Source organism: Cryptomeria japonica, chromosome 8 (assembly GCF_030272615.1).
Source record: "Cryptomeria japonica chromosome 8, Sugi_1.0, whole genome shotgun sequence".
Lineage (NCBI taxonomy): Eukaryota > Viridiplantae > Streptophyta > Pinopsida > Cupressales > Cupressaceae > Cryptomeria > Cryptomeria japonica.
In genome coordinates, this window is record NC_081412.1 from 478201395 (window position 1) to 478226857 (window position 25463).

Below are 25463 nucleotides of genomic sequence, written 5' to 3' on the forward strand. Positions count from 1 at the left end.
GGTCCTTGGTATGAAGTGGTTGCAGGAACTAGGCAAGTTTACAATTGACTTGCAGGAGATGGAGATGTCTTTCACCATTGATGAGAAAACACATGTGCTGAAAGCGATTAAGGACGGCAATTTCAGAATGATTACACTCAGGCGGATGGAGAGGCTTGTACGCCATGATCAAACTGAGTGGGCAGCAGAGTGTATGATCATGCCCATATAGCAGGGTGCTCAAAAAGTTGAATATCATCTGGACATTCAGATACTAAGAACCAAACATAGCAAGGTTTTCAGTGACATAACATTAGGGAGACCACTAGATAGGGGTTTTGAGCACATCATTGAGCTAGAGGAAGGAGAGAAGCTAGTAATGATTACTCCATATAGACATCCGAAGCGCCTGAAAGATGAAATAGAGAAAACCATACAGGAGCTTCTGGCCATGGGACATATTCGGCCTAGTAAGTCCCCCTTTGCTTCTTCAGTTGTTTTGGTGAAGAAGGATGGCACATTGCGGATGTGTATTGATTACAGGGTCCTTAATAAGCAGACGATCAAAAACAGATATCCCATCTCGCGTATTGATGAGCTCATAGATGAATTACATGGGGCTTGTTATTTTTCAAAGATTGATTTGAGATCAGGCTATCACCAGATCAGTGTTCGTGAGCAGGATATTGAGAAGACTGCTTTTCGTTGTCATTATGGACATTTTGAGTTTGTGGTTATGCCATTTGGGCTAACCAATGCTCCTGCTACTTTCCAGTCCACAATAAACAAAGTCTTCAGACATCAGTTGAGGAAATCAGTATTGGTGTTCTTTGATGATATACTGGTTTACAGTCATACTTGGGAGGAGCACCTTAGTCACCTAGATACAGTTTTGAGCATTCTGAGCAAGGAGTCCTTGTATGCCAAGGAATCCAAATGTGACCTTGGAATGACTGAGTTATTGTACTTGGGCCATATTATCAGTGCAGAGGGAGTGTGGATGGATCCCGAGAAGATCTGTGCTATTGTAGATTGGCCTACTCCAATGAACCTCACTCAGTTGCGTGGGTTCTTGGGCCTATGTGGTATCTACCGCCGTTTTGTTAACGGTTATTCGTGCCATGTGGCACCTTTGACAGACTTGATGAAAAAGGGTGCCTTCTTATGGACTCCTGAGGCCCAAGAGTGTTTTGAGAGGTTCAAGGAGCTCATGACTTCATGTCCAGTACTTGCTACACCTAACTTCTCGAAGTCATTTGAGTTACAATGTGATGCCTCTGGTGAGGGCATTGGGGCGGTGCTTATGCAGGACAAGCACCCTATTGCTTATGAGAGTAGGAAACTCCGTGGACCTGAGAGAATTTACAGCATTTATGATAAGGAAATGTTGGCCATAATGCATGCACTGGCCAAGTTTAGACAATACTTAGTGGGCAGCAAGTTCTGCATTAAGACTAACCACAATAGTTTGAGACATTTCCTTGGGCAGCGTGACTTAAATGACAGGCAACAAAAGTGGGTCAGCAAACTTCAGGCTTACAACTTTGATATTTCCTATATCAAAGGCACACAGAATGTAGTTGCAGATGCCTTGTCACGTCGTCCCCCCCTGAATTCTATGGTCCAGATAGCAGAGGATTGGTGGCATATTATAGTTGCAGAGTATGCCAAAGATAGCTGGGCTGCAGGTGTGATAGAGGGGTCAATAGTGGACAGCAGGTATACAGTTGTAAATGAATTGATCATTTACAAGAGGAGAGTGTACTTGATCCCAGGATCGGAGTTGAGGAGTAGGGTACTGCAGTTTTGTCATGATGAACCGATAGCAGGACATCCCGGGTTTTTCAAAACCTACAGACAGGTGCGTGAGCGCTTCACGTGGAAAGGGCTCAAAGCGGATGTTCTACAGTATGTTAGAGAGTGCCTTGTTTGTCAGCAGAATAAACAGGAGCATACATACCCTGCTGATGAGGTTGGGTAGAGGGTCCTCCAGAGTTTGATTCACTACCTTCAGAGCAAGCACTCCAGGTCTGGTCTTCGTTTGAGGTCTCCAGGACTCCGTTTGAGATACTTTCTGTTTTTAGCAGTCCTGCTATTTATAGCCAGTAGGTTGGGCAAGGATAGATTATGGTTTGGCAGTCTCCAGTTCAGATGGCAGACATTTCTGATGAATACTTAGAGAGATATTAATATTCAATTATTTTTAATAAAATATTAAATGGCGAACTTTAATGTTTTAATGTTTTAAAAAGTCACTTTAAGTTATAACTTAAGTGAGGGTCTATTTCTCATCAGATGGGGCCAGTTTTTATATTAAATGGAAGATGATTTATTTTTGACACTTCAATAGTCATAAATAAATAATAAAAGCTAAAACATCATTAAAGGCCAAGTCGCACCTTTCTTGGGAATCGCGCCAACCCTAAATGGAGAAGATTAAAGAAGATTTTAGGTCTTCTTTTTTATTATGCCAAGTTTTGATATTTTTGTTTGGAGCTCTGAGAGGAGTTTGGCCTAGGGTTTCAGCAGAAGATTCTTCTGCAGTGATCAGAGGTATCGGTACAGGAAAACGTGGGATTCTTGTGCAACAGCATCAGAGGTTGTGAAATATCAGCTGATCTTGCTCTTTCAGTTGGTTTTATCCAGAAACCAAGATTGGACAGATTGGAAAGGGGTTTATTAATTTTTATGCAAAAGATTGATTGCAGCCGCAGAGTCAGAACAGAGGCAGGAATAGGTGTGTGACAGATGGGGGTTTTGTGCATGTACAGCTTGCTGATCTGCCGTACCTTTCTTCCTTGAAAGGGTACGATTTTTGCTGAGGAGGAGTCCAAAAATTCCGAAACAAATGCCAGAAGGGACGCCTTGCCAATGTCTTTCCATCGGGCTAACATGCGAGTATTTCGGGTCAGTTTAAAATAAATTGCAGCTTGCTGTCATAAAATCTGTGCATGACCAGCAATAGGAAAATAAGGGTTTTAACAGAATATACTGGTATTTATCAGTTCTTCTCTAGCTTGTTATTTTTATTTGAGTATTAAATAAATGATGAACGGATGTAATGAGGGTTTGATCAGTGTTGTTGAATATAAATTGATTTCCAGCAAATACCATTAGTTGCTTTTTGTGCTTAAGATTGTCAAAATTCTATTTGCTGTCATTATTTGCAAAGAACACACTTAAAACGCAACAGGTTCAGCAAAACATTAGTTGTCTCAGTTGAGGGCCTTTTTGAGGTTCTTACACATGATGATGAGCTCATTGAGGGTAGATCGTCTAGAAACAAGAGCAAACATCAACATACAATTAATTTTGCTTGCATGGCCAACATTCACAATATTTATGAGCTTTAGACATTCAGAGGCTAAGGGTATACCTAAGTGGGAATAAGCTATGGAAGTTGAACACCATAGTCTTCTGAAGAACAACACTTGGGTCCTCTTTGATCTTCCACTTGGGAAGAAGCCCATTGGTTGGAAATGGGTGTATAAAGTTAAGTATAAGGTTGATGGAACCCTTGATAAGTACAAGGCACATTTAGTTGCTTGGGGCTTCTCATAGAAAGTGGGCATTGACTATGAGGTGACTTTTGGTCCTACAGCCAAAATGAGTACAATTCGGCTTGTCCTTGCCATGTTGGCCCAGTTTGGTCGGAAAGTCCATCAAATAGACGTCAAGAGTGCATTATTCAATGGTGATTTGCAGGAAGAAGTCTATATGATGCAACCTCCAGGATTCAAGGGTGCCGGTAAAGAACACTAGGTATGCAGACTTGTGAAAGCACTCTAAGGCCTAAAATAGGCTCCTCGGCTTGGTACATAAAAATTGATAAGTACCTCAGTGATCAAGGCTTTCAAAAGAGTCCTTTCGATTCCAATCTGGATGTCAAAACTACTGGTGGTGATATTCTTTTGCTTGTCATGTATGTTGATGATTTAATTATTATTGGTAGATCGACACTTTTGATCGAGTAGATCAAACAGAGTTTGTGCCAGTCCTTTGACATGACAAACTTGGGACTTTTGCATTACTACTTAGGTGTAGAGGTTTGGCAAACTGATGGCAGTATCTTTATCTCTTAGGCAAAGTATGCCAAGAGTCTACTTGATAAGTTTCAGATGTAGGATTGCAAACTTGCCTCTTCACTTGTGGAAAAAGGGTTGAAGTTGTTAGCCAATTCAAATTCACCTGTGATGGACGAATCGACATTCAGGCAACTAGTGGGTAGTCTCATCTATCTTACCGCCACTAGACCTGACATCAGTTATGCAGTTAGCTACACCCCTCGCTTTCTGATAGCTCCTAAAGCTGACCACTGGGTTGCAGCGAAGCGTGTGTTGAGATATGTGAAGGGCACTTCTGACTTTGGCATTTTGTATGGCAGAAGCAAAGATCGTAGACTTATTGGTTTCACAGACTTAGATTGGGCAGGTTCTGTTGACAATAGGAGGTCCACATCATAGTTTTAAAACTCGTGGACTCGCCACGGACTCGCCACGGACTCGCGAGTCCATGGGAGCCACGAGTCGACTCGCCAAGGACTCGCGATGCGAGTGCTGGCGAGTCCATCTGAAAGACTCGCGAGTCTTTTGCAAGGACTCGCGTGAGTCTTTTGCATGGACTCGCGAGTCTTTCAGATGGACTCGTGCGACCCAGAGAAAATGTCATGCAAGCTTTAAAATTGAGTTTAACATGTGAAAAAATTAGGTCTCTCCGTCAGGATTCATATATGGAATATAACATTTAAGTATAAGTGATAAAAGGAAATGTCACTTATACTTTAAGTTATATTCCATATATACTGTCAGGATGTTTGAGAGTGGTTTCGGACCTCCAGGAGTTATAATGCAAAATCTAGTTTTTGGAGGATTCTTCAATTTTCCAGACTTAGTCAGATTTCAGGATCAGGAAGACATTCCAGACTTAGCCAAATTTCAGGGCATTTGAAGATCAAGATGACATTCCAGACTTTAAGTTATATTCCATATATACTGTCAGGATGTTTGAGAGTGGTTTCGAACCTCCAGGAGTTATAATGCAAAATCTAGTTTTTGGAGGATTCTTCAATTTTCCAGACTTAGTCAAATTTTAGGATCTTTCGGCGATGCCCCTTGACCCCAACTTGGGGGCGTTGCCCCGAAACCCCTGTCGAAAAATATGGGGGGAAATTGCGCCGATGGAAGTAGGGAAAATTTAACCTCCGAGTCTGATTAGGCTCCATATAAAAGCATAATTAGCATTGAAGAAATCTTGGTATTATACATTTTAGAGTTGAAAGTTTGAAACTATGAGTATGTGACGTGTAATGTTTCAATTATGGCTCTTATGTTCTCTAAATGCATTAATTTCTTTATGTTTTTTTGTAAAACTACGGTTTTTTTTTTTGCCGAGTCCTTGCCGAGTCTTTCACGAGTCTTTCACGAGTCCGAGTCCGAGTCCAAATTTTTGGTTTGCCGAGTCCGTGGCGAGTCCGAGTTTTTCAACTATGGTCCACATTTGGGTATGTCTTCATTTTGGGAACATGTACAGTCACATGGACCAGCAAGAAGCAATAGGCAGTAGCTCTATCCTTGACCAAAGCATAATATCGAGGAACTGTTAAAGCAACTTGTGAGGTAGTTTGGCTTCAAAGGATGCTTTTTGACATGCAAATGTCTCAAGCAGGGCCTTCACCCCTCTATTGTGACAATCAAGGGATGCTGAAACTTGCCAAAAATTTGGTCTTCCATGAAAGAACAAAGCATGTTGAGCTTCATTAACATTTCATCAAATAGCTTGTCGAAGACGGATCAGTTTAGTTGCAGTATGTTCCAACTGAGGATGAAATTGTGGGCATCCTCACCAAGTCTTTGAGCCCAGACAAGTTTGTAAAATTTATGGGGCAACTTGGTGTAGTTGACAGATTGACCATTAAGGGAGGGTATTAGAATAATATTAGCATATCTTAATTAATGGTCAATATTGTATATTTACTGTATTTTTTAGGTTCATTAGAATGTTTCTAATTTTGGTTTCAGTGAACAATTGTTTCATTAAGGAAACATTGTCTTATGTAATTGCTATATGAACTCTTGTTCGTTTGTAAATAATTCAATGCATTTTACCAAATCTTCACACACATCGCACAAGCTAAAAGGACCTTTGATGCTGGCTATGACTTGCTCGTGGTCTTGTGCTTTGCAAGTGTTTCTGTTGGGGTGTGTCCATTCAGAGCTTGAACCGTACATATTTTGGATGATCTTGATCTTTAAGATTTAATATCATTGATATAAGTTTCTCCTCTAGCTTTGTAAAAGGTAGATAATCATCATGAGAGTATGTGTATACTATTTTGTGATGCCTTGTTTCCCTTACATGGACCATCCGTTTCTTTGCATGATGTTTGTCTCTTAGGACACTTCGTACACCTTTTTTGATACTTTGTTTCCCCCACCAAGAAACTTTTGATTTTATATTTGATATAAGTTGAGATTATCATTTTCAAATCTGTCATTTATGTATTTGTGCACCTTTTCATACCAATTTAGAATGACGATTTATCATAGTTTGATTTCCACATAATATGTCATAAATATACCTTACAACTACTATCCTATCTGCATGCCCAAGTTGTTTACAGGCGGCTAGTATGGAAATGGGAAACAATATAACTTATTTTAGTTATAATTTTGTTTAACATAAATACAATTGGTTGGGATGGCTTAATATGAAGTAGATTGAAGAGAAATTTTGTTCATATAAGTGAATAATATAGGATAATAATTTGTTCACCTCTTAGGTGCAAAAAGTGCTAATTGAACCAATCGTGCTTATGAGAAATGGGTCAATGAGGATAGCCTCAAAACAATGCAGCTGAATCCTGATGAATAATCACATAATGATAATTTTTAAATCTCAACTGTAATATATTGATTTCCCTTAAACATTTTTAGATTGATGATTGATCCCATTTTTGTTGGAGAGTACATATAGTAGTGATGAAAAGGTTTTATAGTGGTTGGCACTTGCATGATTTTAAGATTTTTGAAGTCTATTTAATCTTTATATATATATGGAAATGTTGGAGTGCTGTGCAAGTGTGGATATAGCTCAACTTTGGCTACCATCTTTGTCAAAAAAAAAATGTCTGTTGTATGACGGTGACCTTGCCATAGCCATTATTCCCATGTAATATGAATATCAATCTTTGTTCTTAGCAAGAGAATTATGGTACCTTTCTCTTACTCTATTAAATTAATATACATTGTAATATCAATGCACTGCAATGCATATGAACACTTTATCACTTGTTTTCTCTGTAGTCAACTATTTTGGCTTTCTTTAACAGCATTTACTTCAATAATTCTGTAGACAGTCTTTTGCAAATTTATATATTTAATGCTGTTCAGATTTTTATAACAGTCAGAGTAGGTAGTTGTTTGTAATCCTATGTATCAAAGAAAGCTCAATATGCAATGTGCACAACTAGGCAATATATTAATTACAAAATTCATATTCTTGTATAGTTATAAGTTGCACAGCTAGGCAAGATGAGTTACGTATCTCATGTTATTGACAGATTCTAGACTATGCATTCGAGAGAATGGGCGCTGAAGGTACACAATTTAACATTAACACTTTCTCTTAACTATTTTGTATTTGTATACTCACATTGTGACAATCAAGATGGGAATATTTAAACTCTTTGTATTTCCTCCCCTCTGTCTATCCTCCCCCCTCTGTCTATCCTCCCAAGATGCTTTTCATTTCATGCTACATATATTTGTGTTCGGAGCAATCAGCAATGTTCTTATTGAGTTAGATCTAGAACGATATTAGCAATGGAGGGCTACTTTCATAGAAAAATCAAATAAATGTATTTGTTTCTTGTCAAGCACATATAGAATACTACATAAGAAAAATATAAAGGAAATAAATGAATTTGTTTTTAGTGAAGCACATATACAATGATATATAAGTGGACTATAAAGGAAGCTCATATTCAAATGTCATAGTGTAAAAACTGTAGTCACTTACACATGCATTTGCAACTATCTGTCAATGAATTATTAGGTCAGAATGTAGATAGACAGAGAACATTCTCATTTACTGTATTTCTAGTATTACGCAATGAAAAATGTGCAGAAGAAAAATAACAAGAAGCAAAAAATGGCTTTCCTCAAAAAATATGTGGAGCTTCAACTTTATGTATCTATCTTTTTACTTTTTATTTTGACAGTGACAAGTTTGAATGATTTCCATGCTATCAGACCTTGATCTTTGCATGCTTTTGTAGCTGTAAAAGTGTGAAGGTAAGCTGTGAGGCAGTGCAGTTAAGATAGTCTGGTTGAAGCTCATATCCAGTCTCTTAATTACTCTAAAGCAATATATGAAGCCATTATTTGAGCTCAAAACGTTCCACAATCTCTTTGATCCCTATGAGCTTGTCTTTTTGTAAACAGTTTGTTAAGTTTAAATGAGAAACGATACCAACAAACCTATATAGGAGAAGCAATGCTAAGTTAAATATTAAATGCAATAAAAAAAAGTGCACACCATATAACATGATTATTTACCTTGGGGAACACTCTTTTGGAAAAAACCTAGCAAAAACAACACTCACTGTATTAACTCAACTCTTCACAATATAATAAAATAATATATTTTTCATTTGTGCTCAACTCTAATCTTTTTGCAAGTATTTATGGGTACATCACTATAGGCAACTACTAAGCATTATTACAAAACAATGGGCAAAAAATCACCTATAATAGCCCGAAAAATATGACCACTCATTCCCTAGCTGGGGTGCAGCCTTGTAGGAGATGCAATGTATACAAATCATATCCAACAAATCTTCCACTTGTTGATAGTTTGCATAGGGGCAAATGCACACATCAATGAATTGCTAAGAGTGAGCATTCTTATTGATTTCTTGTACCAAGAAGACTTCCCATTGCTAGCTGACTTCATCTACAATTCAACAACATTCTCTAATGTGTTATCTCAACAATACCTTTTTGTCTCCAACCTTGTCTCTAACAAAAACATATTACAAATCAATGTCTTGTTCAAGTATAATAAGTGGGGTTCTTTGCCAAGAAAATTGCGCTTTGATAGTCACAATATATCCTTACAACTTTGTATAAGAAATCAACATCTAAACACAACTACCTTACATGCATGAGTGGCTACCACGTACTCAACTTTTGTTGTGTAAAGTTCAACAATTGCTTGCCTCTTTCTCATCCAACTGACTACACCAAACAAAATAAACACATAACCGCATGTAGATCTTCAGTAATATATATCCTCAATTTAATTTGCACTGACAAAGCCTTCTATATTTACTAATCTGTCCATCTCAGGGTTTCCATGGCAGTAGATTGCATAATTTGAATTACTGCACAAATATTTGAAGATCCTTTTTACTATAGCCCAATGTTCCTTCACTGTGTTTGACATATGTCTGCCCAAAATTGCCATTGCACAAGCAATGTCTAATTTGGTACTTACCAAGCTCTACATGAGACTTGCAATAACATCTGCATATGAACACATGTCTTCAATATCCTAATGTCTTGGGATATTGTTTTATAGATAATTTAAAATCAATAGACATAGGAAAGTTAAAATGGTTAGATTCTTGCATTCTAAACCCTTGCAATATATTATCAACATATTTCTGTTGATTCAACCAAAGTTTCTGGTTTAACCAATTCATTTTAATTTCTATGCTCAAAAAATTGTAGCACCAAGATCCTTCATATCAAATTATGATTAGTGTTGAGATTTAACATCTTTGATTTTTTTCTTCTTGCTTCTAGCTAGCAACATATCATTAACATATAATACCATGATAACAAAATGGTCACCAACCTCTTTGACATATACATAGTGATCAACTTCGCTTTGTATAAACCCATGTTTGAGCACATAATAATCAAATTTTTGATACCCCAGCATGGGTGATTGGTGTAGGCCATAAAGGGACTCCTTCAACCTACAAACCAAGCTTTTTCCATTAACTCTAAAATTTTATAGTTGTGACATATTTCTTCTTCAATATCATTTACAAAAGTTATCTTCACATCCATTTGTTTTACTTCAAGATGAAATGCAATACTAATAGCTAAAAGAAATCTAATATAATTTAGCTTAAAAAAAGAGAGAAGATGTCAAATGAAGTAAGTATTGAATCTACAGCGAATGGCAAGGAGTTGTGATATTGATATTATGAGGCCTGTAAGGCTGCAACTTCGAACCCTTAAAGGCTTATGGTTCTACAATTTGCAGGGTCTGCATTTTGCTTGCCTTGGGAGCAGGTGTTAGGGGGGTATGGGATTTACTCTCCCTTTATTTATTTATTTATTTTTGGTTCTTTTAGATGTATAGTTACTGTTGAGACATGGACCAGCTAGGACTTGAACCTAGGACATTCCAGACGCTGCTGGAGTGATCTACCACTGAGCTACTGGCCCCTCTTTGACTAGTACATCGTCTGTCTGGGTGTGGCTTATTTCCAACACCAACAGCTGCATGGCTACACATGAAGGTCTAGGTGGCCCCCCCTCAATTGTTCTTCAAAGATGTCATTAATGTTGATGAGCCCTCATCTAGAGATGATAATGTTGTTCAATTCTTGATGCTCGCAACCAATGTTGCTAGATTAGATCAGTAGTTGGAAATCCAACCTAGAACAAATGTGTGTTTGGAGAAAAGTTTTGATCAACCAATCTTGGTCATAAATCCGAAATTGATTGTAGACAATGTGCTCTATCTTTCTAAGCATGCTTTGATTTGCAAATTCATGGGTGTAAGGATTTCTCTTCCTTTCTTGGAAGCTTGGACGCATAGAACTTGGCAACTTGAAGGAGATATGGAAGTTTATCTTAGCTACAAGTGGATATTTTTTGTTGTCTTCGCATGAATGGTAGATCGTAAATAGTTATTTTAGGAGGTCCGTTTTTCCACAATCAAGCGGGTTTATTCATCAAGCCTTGCCATGTGGGATTTGATGTGATGGAGGGGCTGTTTGCGAAAATCATAGTTTGGGTTTGCCTCCTTTGACTTCCCATGGAATTTTCTAGAGTAGATATCTTGCAATCCATAGCAATTGCTCTTGGGAAACCCTTGGTACTCTTGTGACATAATCACACATCACCCCATTCCAAATGGGGACCCCCTTTTTTTTAAGCCCTCTCGGCCTTTTGGTTTTGGTTTTTTGGTCTTTTCGTGACAGTCTTGTCGATCCTCCAAGTTTGCAAGTGAGTAGGGTTAAATTTGATCAAGTCTGCAACTCTTTTGAACAAATCTGGCTAGGTTTGGGGCCTGTTTTGTCCGTTTTAGGGTTTTGCCCTTCAGGCCTAAATCTTAGGGTTTTTTAAAAACTGAATGTTGCATTAGAATCAGGACCCTTTGAGGAAACCACACATGAAATTTGAGCAACTTTCTATTTTTGTAAAGTTCCTATTTTTTAGGGATTTCAATGCCTCTCGGATTGTCTTCGTTTTGCCAAAAACCAAACATACCATTTTTAGTAAGTGTCTCTACGTCTTGTTTTGCTCTAACTCTGACATTTTGAAACACTTTCTATTTTTCGAAAGTCTGTTTCGCTAGGTTCCTCATAGGCAGACGCGAAAGATTGAGCATTCTTGAACATTTCTAAATCTAGAAAAGTTAAACAGTAGGTTAAATTGATCAAAAATTGGCTAAGTGTGAGCATCCATTCCAAAAGTGGAAAGCATGGAAAATCTTCTAAGTCTGGTGAAAATCACTTCAATTCCTCAAAATGGCACCTTGATCCGGAAATGATCAAAATCAACTAAATTTGTAAGGGAAGAAGTCAAATTCCTTAGCAAGATGATTTTGGCGCCCAAGATCAGGTATGGGCGTCAAATTGAAGGTATCATGGAAATGCAAAAAAGATCAAATTCCATCACCAAGGCAAAATAGCGCCCTAGTTAGGTGTTGGGCGCTAAAATCAAAGAGCCATGGATAAGTAAAAAACATGAAAATTCCTTGCCCAGGTGAAATCAGCTCCCCACTCAGGTGTTGGGTACCAGATTAAGGTAGGCATGGAAAAGTGTGCCAAGGTCAAAAAATTCCTTCATGAAGTGATTTTGGCGATAGGGGTCTGCAAGGAAAACTTCAAAATTGCAAATTCCTTGACAAAGTGTTTTCAGCACCCAAGGTGGTTATAGGGTGCCAAATGAAGAGGGGCATGGAAAAGTTGAAAAGGGTGAAAAATCCTTCCTCATAGCATTTTAGCGCCCAAGGTCCAAAGAGGGGCGCCAAAGTCAAATGGTCATGGAAAATGAGGAAACTCCAAATTTCCTTCACTTAGCATGATCAGTGCCCAGGTGCATGGAAACTTGAAAAATATGAAATTCCTTGGCAGGAGCAAAACAATGCCCAAGTATGGTAAAGATCGCTAAATCTAAGAGGGCATGGAAAATGAACAAAACATAGAGATCCTCAACCAAGTGAAAACAACGCCATAGTCAAGAGAAAAGTGCTAAAATGGGAATGACAAGGAAAGTTGAAGAATTCAAAATTCCTCCACAGAGGTGATTCAACGCCAAGTGAAGGAAGGGACGCCAAAATCAATGTGCTGGGGAAATTCCACGAAAGTTGAAATCTCTTCTATAGCATGAATTCCACGCCCAAGTCGAAGTTGGAGAAAGTTTTCCAGGGCATGGAAATTTAGGGGTCAAGGATGAACCGAAACTCAAAATTCCCCTCATAAGTTTTGAAAAATCCATTTTTCGGGCATCAAATCTCATCCAAATTTCAAAATTCTTTCAGATTTGGATTTGTGAGAGAATTTGCTCTCTTGTACTTGAAACCCTATTTTTTGGAAAATCCCTAAAAAATAGATGTTGGAAAATCATTGAAAATCTCCTCCAGATCAAGGAAAGCTTAAAAACTTCAAGAAAATCCTTCCTAAGTCCAAGATTCTCTCTCCTGAAGTTTTCTCTTTCCTAGGGTTTTTTCGCCAAGTGGATGGATAAAGTGAATCTCAGGTGAATCTTCCAAAATCCCTCCAAAATTCAAAAAATGGAAGGTTGGCGAGTTGGCAAAAGAATATTCCAAATCATGACGCACAACTCAAGGCATTAAAAGAAAACTCCATTTTGGAACTCAATTACGATGGTGGAGCCTGTTTGCATGGCGTGTTGGAAAGGAAACTATGACACATCATTAAAACAACTGCCCAAATTGACCTTTGCCAACTTAGCAGCATTTTGGAGAAATTCTATATAAACGGGTAAGTATAATTCATTTCTCACGCGCGAAGTTTGAGAAAGAAAAGTTGGAGAGAAAGTCCAAAAGTCAAACTTGGAGGATATTTTGTCCATTCAAGAAGCTTTGTTCACAGGAGAAATGGTGGAATCAAACAAAGCAACAACTATTACCAGACAGGCACATATAAAAGCAGAAATGAAGGGATAACTTTCGAAATCCAAGATGGTGTCCAAGTGGAAAGAAATCAGCGACACAAATCTAGCGACATTCAAGCTGGCTGCCAAGATGTTTGGAATAACCGGACATAATTCATCACCTACTGCTTCCAGGATTGTTAAAAGCGGGATTATTGCGGCAGAAGGTTTTCCTCCATCTATTCAATGTTCGGAGTTTATCTTGGAATGCACAAAACACTACAATCGAGAGAGAAGGGCTATTTTAACAAGTGGCAAGCTATTGGCCAACTTGACTCCGAAGGCTATTGGTGAAACCTTTGGAATTCCTTCACATCATTCCATGACTTACAGGACTATAAATAAAGCTAAGGTAGTATACGATGCAGGTCCTGATAGATGTGTGGAGATCATCAACAAGAGCTGGTTGCAGAAGCCTAGGCCTCACATCTCCAAAATGCCTAAGATGCTCACCATTTTTGAATTCAATTTGCTTTGGTGCCATGTTAGATTTGTTCATTCTATAGCTTTTTTCTCTTCCTTGGATCTTAGTAGGTGAATGTAATGTTATCTTTAGTCTGGATGAGAAACTTGGTGTTTCTAGTGTAGATCCATCATTTGCTTTGTTGCGAGATCATTTGTTATCTCTCAACCTGGTGGATGTCAAATCAAGAAATGGAATTTTTACTTGAAACAATAAAAGATGTGGGTTTGCTTTCATTTTTGAAAGGCTTGATAGGTTTCAAGTGTGAGATAGTTGGATTGGTGATAACTACGCTTCTTTATCAAATATTTTGGGGTGGAGGGGATCAAATCATTGGCCTATTAAAATATACTCAACTTTGTTTTTTCTTAAAAAGTTGCCTTCCAAGTTTCAACTTACATAGATCAAGGATTTTGATATCCACAAGTACATGAAAACATGATGGTCGGAGGGAAAACTTACTTTAGGTATTGCCATGCATTCTTTCTTTAAAGGCTTCAACTTATTAAGTTTAACCAAGTTCTGCTTGGCCAAGATGAATTACAACTCCACAAGAATTCGTGCAATCTTCCAAGGATGCTGGAGGATTTTCACATCGAGAAAGTGCATTTGAATACCCAAAACGACACAATCCAAACGACTATCCACAATCAAACTTAGCTTAAATTTAATGACTCATGCTAACTTTACACTGCAGCTTATAATCAACAAGATGCAAAAACTATGAACCATGGAAATTCATCAAACACCATTACATTCTCCATTGAAATCAAATCACTTTATCTAGCAATTGAGAAATTGGAAGAACACCATGCAACCAGTTGAAATAAACATGAATCCACCATATCTTCAATGAAATCGAATTTTATGTCTCCAAGTCTTACAACAATGTCTTCTTCGTCTCCTACTCTATTTCTACTCTAAGGAGATAGAGCTCTTCACTTCTAAGGAGCTAACTATCCAATGAATTACAAATGAGAAGGCATGGCCTTTTATAGAGATCCTCTTACAAATGAATGGCCAAGATTACACCATGCAAACCCTAATTAGGGTTTGACCAATAATTACATATGTGGCGCCAAGTAGTGGGCCTATCAATTAATAATGCATCATGCCCATAATGTATTTAATGGCCCATCACTCCAAATGAGGCGCCCACTATGCATTAAATAGCCCACTTCTCCATGCTTATAATAGCTCAATGCCCAAAATAGGGCGCTCACTATCCTTTTCCTTGGTGGTCAATGCAATGAATTTGGTTGTGATGGTTGGGAGACATTTGATTGGCTGGAGAGGGTGACGGAGCGCTATCTCAACATGCTGGACGCCATGTGGACTTGATAACTCATCACAAAGAATATTCCATTTTGATTGATTGTGATGGAGTATATTCTTGAATTGCATCATTTGGACCAAGGTTCTAACTTTGATCACCTCTTCTGAAATTATCGTTGATCATTTTCTTCTTTCCATGTACTTGTGTTCGAGAATTCACCTTCTTGGAATATCTTTCCTTGTCGATGACTATCATTTCTTGAGTACTTTTCTTTTGACTTTTGATTTTGTATTTCCAGAGGAGATTCTTTCTTCTACATTTGTACTTGACTTCAATCTTTGAGGTCTCAAACTAGCGATCTTTGGAGTTGGAATTCCTTTATGCCTTTCAAACTTCCTTGTAATGATGGCCTTGAACTGGAGAGAAGAATCTTTGATGCTCCCTTTTTGTCCTTTGCCAAATGCCATATCAAGGACAATACCTTAAGCATTAAATTCCATGCCTCATGTCATTTCTCCACCTTGAGCGCATATGAGACAAGTGGAAGGAATTTTCAATGCCTTATAAAAATTCCATGATCTTTTCCTTTCTTTCTTGGAGGTGGGCGCATTCCTGAGGTGAAGGAAGAATTCCGAGTGCTTGGGTGCCAACTTTGTTTTGGTGGAGGAATTCTTCTGACTTGGGCAAATTCTGGATGTGTTGTAGGATTTTCCATGCCTTTGATATTTCATTCATTTCCATGGTCTCATGCAAACATGGGTGTATTCCTGATGTGAAGGAAGAATTTTTTATACTCAGCCATTTTTTTCATTTTCCAAGAATTTTGTCTTGCTTGGGAGTCCGGAGGAAGAAATTTCGAACACTTTAGCCAATTTTACATGATTTCCAAGAATTTTGTCCTAAAGGAAGGAATTTTGGTCATGAGGAAAAAATCCTCCTTATCTTGGGTGCATTTTGGAGGTGAAGGAGGAATTTTGTGATTTTGGAAAAAATCCTCCACTGCCAGTCATTTGCATTCTCCTTCTAGTCTTGGGTGCATTTTGGAGGTGGTGGAGGAATTTCTTCTTGCAAGGAAAATCCTCCCTACCTTGGGATTTGCGCCCGAGGGAGTCTGGGCGCATTCTAGGGGTCATAGATGAATTTTATATTTTGGAAAATTCCTCCACTTCATGAAGATTGCACTCACTCTTTTGAATCTTGTGCATTTCGAGCGAGGTGAAGGATTCTTTAAACTTTGGAAGATTCCTCTTGTTCTTAGGAATTGCCCTCGAGAATAGATTTTCCATGCCTTGTCTTTTTTGAGGAGGATTTCCAGACTTTAGCCACAATTTGATCATTTGCCTGCTCTTCAACTTTGCCAGATTTAGAATTGGATATTTAGGAACATTCTACCGTTAGTGCCTTGCTAGTTGCCAGAGATAGTCTTTCCAAAAATAGACTTACTAAAAATAGTAAGTTCTTCCAAACACTAAATTAGGGCAAATCGAAACACAATGACACTAAAATAAACTTACTAAAAATAGACACTACTAAAAATAATAAGTTTGTTTAAATGCAAAATTAGGCCAATTCGAGCCGTAGTGAAACTTACTAAAAATAGACTTAACTAAAAATCGTAAGTCCTTAGAATTCGCTCAAATTTCACTGGTAGCTTCCTTGAAGGGTTCTCATTTCAATGCCTAGCTCAGATTTCACAATGCCCTAGGCCACTGACTCCATTTCTAAGTCTGAAGGATAAAAACCCTAAAATAGGCAATACAAGCTTCTAGACTTAGCCAAAATTCGTCAAAACATTTGGGGACTTGAGGAGATTGCTATCGAACTTAGCATAAATCATTTTCATTCATCCAAACACTGAATTCCTTGATCTGGAGTGCATTTTTACCCTTGCGGAGGAATTTTTTCAGACAACCAAATTTTGGCTGTTTCTCATTCATTTCTTCATATCAGTTCTCAGGTTTATATTGACTAGCCAAATATCCATCACTCCATTCCTCTGCATCTGCATTCTTTGTTCTATCATTGCAATCTCTTCCTTGGATGATGATATCATCCACTCAACGATGTCCTCTTCTCATCATCCAAAGTCCTGCTCCCCGCAATGTACTTGAAAAAGACGAGGAAACGTTGCAAAGTACAAGTATCAATCAAGTTCATTGTTAGCAAAATGCAAAGTTCGAAAGATAAAGCAATAAGCACAATGCATTTCTGAATACATAAATACCCTAATTCTCGACTTGATGACAATATTAAGATTGTATCCTATCTAGGCTGTATATTCCTTAAGAATCCATTCCCTACTTAGGCATTTCATCACCTTCAAAGATCAAAATCCAGACCAACAAGACCTTATAACTCATTCCTTAGGGCCGAGAGACGACATAGACTACAAAAGACTTGGTTTATTCAACAAAAAAGAGGGTGTCCTTATTTGCAATGGGGTGATGTGTGAAAATGTCACAACAAATATGAGCTAAATAGACATAATGGAATAATTTTTTTGAAATGTTTAGGATCAGTATATGCATCTCATAAAAGAATGATAGCCCAAACCTCCAACTTACAACAACTTGTTGATAAGCGACAATGCACAAGTGGAAGACTTAAGACACTAAACACCAACTGAGCACAGGGATAGATCTCCGAACACATAAGGTGAGATCGACAAGGTGATTAGATTGACACAAGACCACCCAAAAACACAAGAGTCAACTCGATAAACAAGACCATCTCCTAGGTCCTAGTTGTCACAGATGGGCTCCGACAACCATTGACTCGCACACGAATGCCATTGACACCACAAAACTCACTCTAAACACCATCAAGGCACCTTAGAGGTTTTTGAGATAGTATGAACCACAAAAGACACCTTCCACAAGGTCAAATTGACTCTTTGATCTTTTGGAAACACTGTTGGACAAGCAAGCCAAACAAGGGTGCCAACTGGGGATCCTAACATCCACTCAAGTATACTCAAGAGCACTAGGCAATACTGTGAGCGGGCTACAACACCCTGCAAGACGGCACAAGACACAACTAGGTTCATTTTAAGCCCAATAGAAATATTCCTAACATGTATTCATGATACCTAAGAAAAATTAAAGAATGAAAGCATATGATCTCATGTCTGGTATCGATATTGACACACGTAAAACTATTCTAATCCATTACATGACCACATGATTACATCATCCTCCATGAGGAGTGCCCAATATACATATACATTAATACATAACTTGGATTCAAATATCCATATGAATACATTTACATCAATTGAGAAGGTACATGAAAGAATAAGAAAAGGGGAAAGTAGAATGAACTTGATGCCATCCTCAAAACTATGATCGCCAATCCCTAATAGTGGTTGGTAATGCCACCTGACCATGTGGAACCGAAAGGTCCACCCCATCATGCTCATAGAGATAGACACACTCTCCCCAAACACTCAAGCAAGCATACACAAGGATATAGGCTTCACACACACCACATATAAAATGTACACATTAACATGATCAATACTAACAATCCCAACTGGGAGAAATACCATACATCTCAATTGCAACCCAATGAGCAAGAGAATAATACAAGCACTAATACATGTACGACACATGAAGCATGAAAATAAGAGTCCCATTCCACATCCAAGTACAAGGTAATATATAGCATCTTGGGGCAATTTGCATGACAATCACATGATCATCAATGAAACAACACCAACAAGGAAGGCACAACGTCTTCCAGGTTCTACTCAAATCTACAGGGCTAGATGTTAGAGAGCAAGAGCGGGGAGTGTCATTGCATAGCTCAAATGGATGGTTCATGCATAACATAGTAGTCCTCTCATGCAGACAAGGAGACCCAATCTTACAAGTCCCAACGCATGACGAGTGGGCATGTCTTCCCAATACGTCCTTGGCCTCATACTAGTCCTTAAGGCATGGAAGTGGCATCCACTTATCTTGGTTCATTTTGTTAATGTGTCATTAGTTTCCACTTATTAAAGAAATGCCCAATGAGTTAACCTTGTGGCCCCTTTGTGCTCCAACCCCAATTGGACACCACTCCTATCATTGTCCCTAATACGTACCCTAGGCTCAAAAAAACCAAATCTAATTGGAAAACCAACAATTTACAATTTTCCAATACATAAACTTTCATCAAATTGAGCCAAAATCTCATAATAAGCACAATTGATGAATTGACCAAGTCAATAGGAAAGCGGATCCAAATGGATCTCAAAACTAAATTTCATACACATTTTCCATCTTTCCACCAAATAATTTAAAATCATAAAATTCCACTTTTATAACATATTTCAAAAATCTCCAAGAACACTAAAATTCAAAGTTCAATTTTCACCACCCAACATCACACTTTCACCCTCACATACACAAATTATGCATTCTACTAAAATTTTGGCATGGTAAGGACAAAAAAATAGAGTTTTCTCAATTTTACTCACAACAAATTGATTACTCAATGAAATGCATTCCTTTCAAAGCGGAATTTGTTCTAAATCATCTAATGATCTATTTGCAAGCAACCAAAATCGAAAAGATAAAACATAGAGAAAGTTATGAGGTTCTTACCTCCACTTTGCCCAAAATTTGAAAAGAAGAAAACGTTGAAAACTCCACAAAATCCTTCGAATCCAAAGAGCAACAATAAATTGGTCCCACTCCTATCCCAATGAAGCAATATCCACAAAAATTCTCTCAAGAAATCCTCCTCAAATCTCCATTTCAAAAATCAAGTGTAGAGAGGATTTTTAAGCTACCAAAATGGAAAAATAAAAAAGTATAAAAATCAGCACTTTTTTTTATATAAAATCAAATTGACTTTTAGAAATTAAAATAATTAAATAAAACTTTAATTCGCACATTCATAAACTCAGCCCAATGATATGTGTGATAAAATAAACATAAATGAGCCGCATAAAAATATTCTCAAAACATTAAATAACCATTAAACAACCGATAAGTCATATCAACATTAAATAAATTAATAATTAAAACTTAAATTCACCAAAAGTCCAAATTCAACCCGAAAAATCATCCATACGCCAAATTGGGCAAATTTTAATTAAAGCTAATACTCATAACCCCTAATCAAATCCAAGGCAATTAAATTACCAAGAAAATCATTAAATCCAATTCCATATTAAAATTAATGACAATCTTGCAATTACACAGTATGCGGGTCTTTATTGGTATTCACATGGGAAATTGCACTTAATTAAGTATGATAGGTTGTAATGTCCCCTTTTTGGGACATTAGGAAATCCATTAAATAATTAAGTTTAAGTTGTCTAAAGTTAAACATAAAAACTTTAAAGACAACTTATTTTAATTATTTATTTAAGCAAACTAAAGTGACTTTTTATGTCCAACATCAAATTATAAAGTTAAGTCACTTTATTAATAGAAGGGAATTCCAGGAGACAGGCAGTGGGCGAACGATGAGTCACGGGGTTGAGCTATTTAATAACTTGGAGAGGCTCATCTTGGGTATGCTTGGTTTATGCTTGGTTTTATGTTTGGAAATTGATTCTCTTGGAGAGTTTCTAGGAAGCTCTAGTTTCAGCTGGTTTGAGGACCCAAACCCTCAAGCTTGGAGGCAGTGGACAGAAACCCATTGTCAGTTGGAGTTATCACGCAGGTGGCTCACATGTGCTTCAAATACTTTTTGCTGGTTGTCCAATCCGACTGTAAATGCTGTGGCTGGGATTGGTAATTTGTGTTGTTCTACTGAGGATTTTAATGCCTTGTTTATTTTAAAATTCAGAACTATTATTTCAGTGAAAATTAATGAATATCAGTTAAATTGATGGTGTATTGAAAATCAATTTGCAATCAAAATTGTTGTTTAAATATTCTGTGGATCATTTGGTAAAAATCTGGAACAAATATCCTAGAGGGATATTTCATAGGTAAGGTTCAGTGATTATTTTGGCCAATGTGTTATCTCTGATTTAACCACTGTCAGGGAAGGGTACGCTCAAACTTGTGGAGCCAGGTGGAGTCGATACTTAGTACGTGCAACAACCTTGAAACAACAAGGGCACTTGTGCAAACATATATATAATAGCGGAAGTGCATACAATTTCCCAAACGTGGTAAGAATCACATAATATCAATTAATTGAATTTAAATAATCTAAAGACATAATTATTTAATATCAATGTCAATATCTCAAACTAGGCAAACAAATTACAATGTTATTCCATCTCAAATACATTTGAATGTTAGGATCACATTAATATAACATTTAAATCAATATTAAATGACATCTTAACATGATTAATAGAAATCAGATCAACACCATATTGGATTTCATATACAAAAGTATATCAGTCCATCTCAAGGAATTAGACACAAAAGAATACATGCACACAATACAATGCATGCACAATGATAACTGATGGTCCAAGCACTTCATCTGATTTCTATATTGGATTTCATATAAAAAAGTATATCAGCCCATCTCAAGGAATTAGACACAAAAGAATACATGCACACAATACAATGCATGCACAATGATAACTGATGGTCCAAGCACTTCATAAGTCAGAGCACCAGATACACACTAAAGTAGACCATAGAACAGGCACTTAAGAACAGAACATATACATAGCTCAACATCTCCAAGATCAAGGTCAAAACATAACAATATATCCACATCTCCAACTGCAAATGGGATAGGCATTGCAAGAATAGCTCAGTTCTTTTCATCAAATACGAAATTGTTGCTAGTCAAAAATGTAATTCCCATTATAAGTACGTTGAGGACTCTATTAAATGGCAATTGAACCCAATTCCAGTCATCAAGGAACTCAACTTTTATTATTTCTCTATGTATCACCCATAAGTCAGAAATGAAAGTCTTTTTAAAAAAAGAGTCTAAATGCTTAAAAACTGGACTGAGCTCCTTTTTAGAATCATGCGATTGCAGTCTTGTACAATGAAAGTTTTAAAAAGTTGAAAATCACTCTTTTTTTCTAATGAAGTTAACTTTAGGAGTAATGTTATCAATTGTGCATGTCTATCCTGAACCTTATGCACACAATAATAAAGAGTCTTTGAACTCAGCTGTAATACTTGTCAACAACAGTCCTTTTTCTACTTACATGTGCAGACTCTATGCTGCCCTCCGAGGTTTCAAATGTCTGATACAAAGACAAAATGCTTCTGATGCACGCTAAAAAGGAGGCATAAGACACAAGTTCAAACGTTAGTATGTTAGTGACAATCAAAACGAAATACAAATGAACCTATGATCCTTAAAATGCATATCAAGAGAGATATAAAACAGACAATGAGAAGCATACAAAAACGGAAAAGGGAAAGAAAACCCCCCAAGATGCTCCTCACAATGCTCATAGTTGCTCATCCCTTGTTCCTCTTCTCTCCAAGTTCCACATGAGTGTAGCCCTCAACTTTTTGCACTATCTGTAAATGTTTTTGCAATTTCCAATTTAATGGACAAGTTATATGGTAGATAGTGTATTTGCGTTTTGGTATTATTTCTATGACAATAATATTATCTTATTTCTTTTCTGCAGGTCTGAGGAATGAACATGTATCGATTTCAATGTCATTCCTTTTCTTTTGAATGATGTATATATATCAAGGCAGCCACGATCAAGTGGCACCTTGATCGGACATGTCTTTTAGACATGTCCGACCAAGATGTCACTTGGTCGTGACTGTCCACCGATTCACTTCGGTGTTTATGATAACAGTTCGGTATCATTTGCATATGTTAATAGTTCGATATTAACACACCCGATGATGAATCGGTGTCAAGGCATATTATGATATAAGCACACCCGATAATGAATCAGTGTCAAAGCAGATTATGTTATAATCACACCCGATAATGGATCGGTGTTAAATTAAACAATAACAATAACTAATAGCATCATATGCTATCGGGTTAATACCCCGATAGTATATTAATGCCGATTCATAAATGAATCGACATTAATATAACCCGATAGCATTTAGATTTACGCTTAACATAGTTAAGCAGGTCATCGATCTAATCCATATCCATTATCAATATCATAATCAAGGTTACAGTCTGATAAACATATTCAGTTTAGATAATCTAATAGCATAGACGAATAAATCAAAATAGAGGAGATTAATGAGATAGGAAAATCTGATCTTGTAGAAGCTACTAATGCATTAACACTATGGATGTCTTATGAAGATTCAAGATTATGAAAATAAGAACAAAATGCCTATGCAAGTGTAAACAAGCAACTACGAGAAAGCACCTAATTAATCTATGTTAATTTTAGCAAAGTAACAAAGCAAATGCTCCTAAATGTTCTCTCAAAATAACTATAAATTTGATGCATAAAGATTTCTGGATCTTTTTGAAGAAGGAATGAGCTCTATTTATAGGGAAAATAGGGCAATGGATGGTTGAGATTGAGTAATCTCTACAAGGGTCAGGATTGATGGGTTTATGATCCATGTGAGGGCTTTCAACCCAATCCCATGATGACAAATGTCAACATGGGATGGCTTGAGAGGAAAGGGAAGAAGCATTAAATGCTTGAGATGACATGAAGGTTACCTTAGTAGGTAAGGTTAGGCTTGAGTTAGTGGATAAAGCTTTTATCCAATGAATAATGCCTTTATCCAATGGACAAACTCTTGTGCAAGTGTTAATGGGGATAACCATGGTCAAAGCAATAAATGCTTGAAGAGACGCATGAGTTAAATGAGGGTTGAGTTAGAGGGAAAGTCTCTAACCATGGGGGTGAGTTGAGTTTAATCATTAATGGTTATGTAAGAGCCATAAATGGTTTGGAAGACTTTAGGGGTTAACTTGTTGGAGAACAAAAGTCTTTAATGCTTTTCAAAAACTTTGGAGGCTTTGAGAAGTGACTTCTCTTTGCTTAGGAATGTGACAATAATTAGGGGATAGGATTAGGCTAATTTGGAATGGATTAGAAGAATCTAGAATGGGTTTAGGATGCAAGTGGGTTTGGTAGGTGAGAGAAAATAGGATTTTAATTAAAATAAAATTCATTTATTTCAACTAAAATTGTGCAACTTGCATTTGTAGGAGAATGCAAGTTTGGGGGGGGGGAGTTTAGAGATTTAAATAATTATTTATTTATTTATTTAAATGAGGAAAGAGGTTAAATTAAACAAATATGCTTTATTCATTTAATTAATTGTTAGAGTGTGGTTTAATGAATGAATTTAAATAAATTGAATAATTTATTTAGTTAATAGAAGAAGAGGTTGAGGATGAATGAATTAAATATCAATTTAATTAACAATTAAATAATCAAATAAATAGTAAATATTCATTTAATTAAGTGGACAGATTTATGTGTCTACAACTTCTACACTGGATGTTCTGTATTATTTCTCTTCTCACTCATTCTATTTTAAGAACTTCCTTTCCAAAATAGAGCCAATTTATTTAGGTCATGGAAAACATAAGCTCATGTCTCTGCTTTTGCTGCTTTGATTCTTGCTACCATACTTAAGCATGGACAGCTTCTCATCTACCATAGGGGTAACCGGTGAAAGGATATTGTTGTGAAAGTGAAGTTACTAAATGCACCTTCTAGTTGCTCAAACTGTTCAAATTAAAGAAAACTGTCATATTTTCATGGGAAAAAGTTAATCTGCAATGGAAATAAATACTTAACACTGTGAACTTGAAAAATAATGACTACATACATGTGCACTTCAGATATGATCCTTTTGTATATACTATATTTCAGAGAATGGGTCAAATTATCAATATCTCTTTGATTTTATATGGGATCAAAATTTATAATGAGCAAGTAGAATCATCACATATATAGTCAGCATACAATGCCTTTATTATATTTTGTTAATATGGTTGTCTTTGTCTATGTATTAATTGTTTATTGGCTTTTGGGTAGTTACAAGAGTGGATTGATAGATGGTTGCATTCTCATGGCAACTATTGAGTCTTTTAAATAGCCTTTGCATAGCTAGGGAAAGTAGTCTAATCCTTGGCTGAACATCTTTGGTTAATTTTTTTTAATAACTTCATGTTTGAATAAATATATTCTTTTACTCCTTTGTTTGGTATGCTTTGTTATTAATTCAAGTATCATTTTTATTAGATAGAAGAGCATATGTTTGGTGTCTTTACCTTAAAAGAAATTGGGTCAGATTCATGCCCTTAGACCCCAACAAAAGTGGGAAGAGACTACAACATGGTCAAAATCAAGAGACTAGATAGTCCTTAAGGATGATAGAACAAAGAGAACAAACGAGATAACTACAGGAAGAAATTGAAGAAACCCTAGTTCAAATCCAAA

At 36.9% G+C, this 25463-nt stretch overlaps 1 protein-coding gene across 1 annotated transcript in view; it reads left to right on the forward strand.

Moving 5' to 3' along the window:
* The window catches only part of LOC131043746 (actin-related protein 5), a 167665-nt gene that overhangs the window by 67282 nt on the left and 74920 nt on the right, over positions 1–25463 (forward strand). Inside the window, exon 4 of the mRNA XM_057976976.2 lies at positions 7538–7574. Within this exon, the coding sequence (XP_057832959.1) occupies positions 7538–7574 (37 nt within the window). The remainder of the gene's footprint in view (positions 1–7537; positions 7575–25463) is intronic.